This window comes from Aphanomyces invadans, assembly GCF_000520115.1.
Source record: "Aphanomyces invadans strain NJM9701 unplaced genomic scaffold supercont1.6, whole genome shotgun sequence".
Classification (NCBI taxonomy): Eukaryota; Oomycota; class Saprolegniomycetes; order Saprolegniales; family Verrucalvaceae; genus Aphanomyces; species Aphanomyces invadans.
Window position 1 is genome coordinate 1957000 of NW_008580151.1, and position 3449 is coordinate 1960448.

The window sequence follows — 3449 nt, forward strand, 5'->3', positions numbered from 1 at the left end:
GTGGATGGAGAGTCTCTGTCTCGTGAGCCAGAACCCAAGCATGAACGTTTTCCGGATTTCCGGAAATTGAACCAATGGTTGTCAAATTGTCAGACAGAGACATGAAGCATTTGATTCCCAGACCAGGGCCTAAAGCAGGGTCAACTGTACTGACTGACATCTACCTCCATGGCACTTCTTGTATTACAAGTATTTCTGCATGTAATTTTGCACACGCCCATTGTGGCTTTCAATAGTGGAGCTCACCAGACGTTCTCGCTCTGGAACCTTAATAGGATCTTTTGATTACAATAACAAGTCCCATACATTAAAAGTTACCTCGAGCGCCACTTGGAAAATACCACGGGCGCCAAAGGAACTCATCCAAATATCCTGGCAGGTGGTCTCGATGAACTCCACGCATGGCCTACAGCTTCACGCGGCCTTCCCACACACCCTTCACGAACTGCGTGTGGGCGACGTTGGCAGAGTTCACGATTGTTTCAGAGTGATTTACCCATTGATGGGAGTATTTTCCATTCCTGCCAAGGCAGGATTGTTAGCTAACGCGTGCTCGTCCTTCGAAGTCACGTGCGACCCGAATTTGTCCGAAATGCTCGACCACCGGGTCGCACGTGTTTTCGAATGAGCAGACAACGTATGCTTGGGTGGGTCTTCATATGTCAGTACGCCAAACCACTTCTTCGTCGTTCTGTCGACGCCAACAAAAAGTCAACACTCCGGATACCGCTTTCCGCAATTTTCCTTGGACTTCTTGAGCGACGTTTCGTCGATCTCGACAACGGAGCCCACTCCACCAATCTAAAACATCTCATAATGCATAAGTACATCGCGGTGCTTGGTGTCGTATGATGCGTGCGAGGGTTCGAATTGTGAAGGTATGCGTAAAATCTTAGAGGTACCTTCATTTCGCACTAGAGCATCTCGGACGAGCACATGTTGTGTACCAGTCGCTGGCAGTTCTGGAGGATACTTAGAAATCTTCGATGACATATGAGACAGGCGTCGCGATGCTTGGTGTCGTATGATGCGTGCGAGGGTTCGAATCGTTGTTTTGCTTTTGAAAAGAATGTTCCCGATTTGATACTGCGCTCAACCGAACGGCACGATACGCGACTGCAGCGCCAGCGTTGGAACTTCTCGCATGAAGTCATGGCCTTCGCACACTTGTGACAGAGTATTGAGCTCTTAATGAGCCCACCCGCAAGCACCACCGTAGGCAAGACAGGTCGTCTACATTAGCCCGCATAACGACGTCGAAGGAGAAGTCCTCAACACCGTCGAGGTTATAAGAAGCCTATATGGCAGCTAGTTGGTGTGTGCACGGGGGTTGAACAAGGGTAATGAGCGAATCAACGGGGATTGTTTTTGTTTAGTGCCTTACTGTGGTCGAGAGCATCCAGGACTCCTTTTTCATCTTGAAAATTGTATAAATTTAGAGAAGGACTATTGACAGAAAAACCTTGAGACGATTAATACACCAAAATATCAAAAATCACGAGGTATTTGCTCTTACACGATTATGTCATGCTATCTATAGCGTCATCTATCCTGCTGCTACCACTATTTTCGCGCTCTCTACCACCAAAACCAGCGGCATCGTCAGCATCATCAAGAGCATGGAGGTACCGACAAGAGCCTTGACCTTCTCGGTCGTGTGTTCAATGCAATTGTAGATCGAATATCAAAAAGAACAGAAAAGACAGCATTCAGGCGACATCGCACATCTTCGAAAGTTGTTGCAACACTGTACTGCCTCCCAATGACACCATTAACCTCTGACCATATCATCTGAACAGGCTGCAGATTAGAGTGATAAGGGGGCGTCCACACCACCTTGTGCCCACTGTTCGTCGCAATCATCGTGACTTCTGATGGCACTTATTTGTCAATGTAAGTCATCAGCGCGTTCCAAATCACAGGCTTTGACGCGTTCGGCACGTCCAGGCCCAACGTCCTGCATTCGTTCAGCATAACCGTTTTCTTTATCGATCCGTTAGGTGTTCCATTTGCTCGTCCACGATGGTACTTGACATTATCCATGACAATGATAACACTGTACTGTTCTAGCCTCTCCAACTCGTCCAAGACGTCTGCGAACGAGTCAACGAAGAAATCGTGCGTAAACATGGCCTGACAGCTCTTCGGTTGGCGCTGGTCCCCTTGAGAGATTTCGAGTTCAACCAGGTGCGAATTGTCCGGCCCCGAACTCTTTACGCCGGCGACAAAGCAAAGGCGGCGACCCTTGTGTTTGGCCATTGGCGGTTGAGACAACTTGTCATCGGGATCGTAAAGGCTGTCACCATGTCTTGCGTAGTGATGGTGGATGTATGGCTCATTAATGTACATCAAAGATCGTGGAGGTTCCTCCAAGCGGGCATCGGCCTCCTTTTGCACGTAGATATCCTGCATTACAATTACGCCGCTCGACAATCCGTACGTGCCATCACCTTGTTTACCTCTCTTAAAAATGTTCTTGACAAAGAAATTCTGCGTAGCTCACAACGCTGCAGCGATGGCCTTTGGGTCAATAAAGTCAACACCCAAGTGCTTGTGAACGACCAACAGAGCCAAAATGTCCTCTGCAACGACTCGAGCACGCTCTAACCGTTTTGAACGCACGAACACATGTAACAGCTAACCTCCGCAGAGCTTTGATGCGCGTTTTGTGCGTAGGCCGGTTTGCTGGTGGGCTTGCAACGACTATTCTCTTGATCGTGATGTACTTCGACCAAACTTACTGGACAGTTTTCTTGATACGGCCCTATATCCTCGCAACATCGCCTGATACTTCACGATGACCCTCTTTGCGGAAATAGGCGTGAAGGCGTAGGATGTCCATGAGTTCTCCAAGTGTGAGAGCACGTGAACGCTTCGAAGAGACAAAGTCGTAGTCGTCGTCGTAGTTGTGGTCTGGCATGTTGAAAAATGATTGCTCGTATGTCGCTGTATCTTTTGGCGCAAACTCCTTAAATATTCTTCGTTTGAAGCGAGAATCGATAGTGCTAATCAAAAGGAAGCGATTCGTTTTTATTTGAACGAAATTGGAGTAGTATCGGCGAAGTTATGCTAAAAATTCTGTTCTTGTTTGTCATGATACCAGCTCGCAGCAATACGAACGCTCTGATGTTGCTGGTGATTAGGTATTAATATACACAGGACAACGAAGAGAGACACTTTGGAATTTGATATCTGCCAAAGATATAGATGTACACAGGATATGTGGTTCATAAGAGTGTTTTCTGCGGATTCAAACTTTCGCAGTTGGTATCTGAGAGCCTATGTAGAATTACAGGTTCTACCAACGCCCATTGTATTCCAGAGCTAATTTTCTTTTTGGTGATGCACTCAAAGTCTATTAGAGTGATTTTGCAAATGTAGAAATTTGGACATTTTGCCCGTGAGGTGCAAAGACACGCGCAAAGTCGGAATTTCGATTCTAGAATTTC

At 47.1% G+C, this 3449-nt stretch overlaps 1 protein-coding gene across 1 annotated transcript; it reads right to left on the reverse strand.

The window, feature by feature from the left end:
* Positions 1-1881: 1881 nt before the first annotated feature.
* On the reverse strand, positions 1882-2412 carry H310_04236 (hypothetical protein; the record flags this gene model as incomplete). Its single annotated transcript, XM_008868494.1, has 1 exon — positions 1882-2412. The coding sequence occupies one exon, from the start codon at positions 2410-2412 to the stop codon at positions 1882-1884; it is 531 nt and encodes a 176-aa protein (XP_008866716.1).
* Between the last annotated feature and the right edge of the window lie 1037 nt (positions 2413-3449).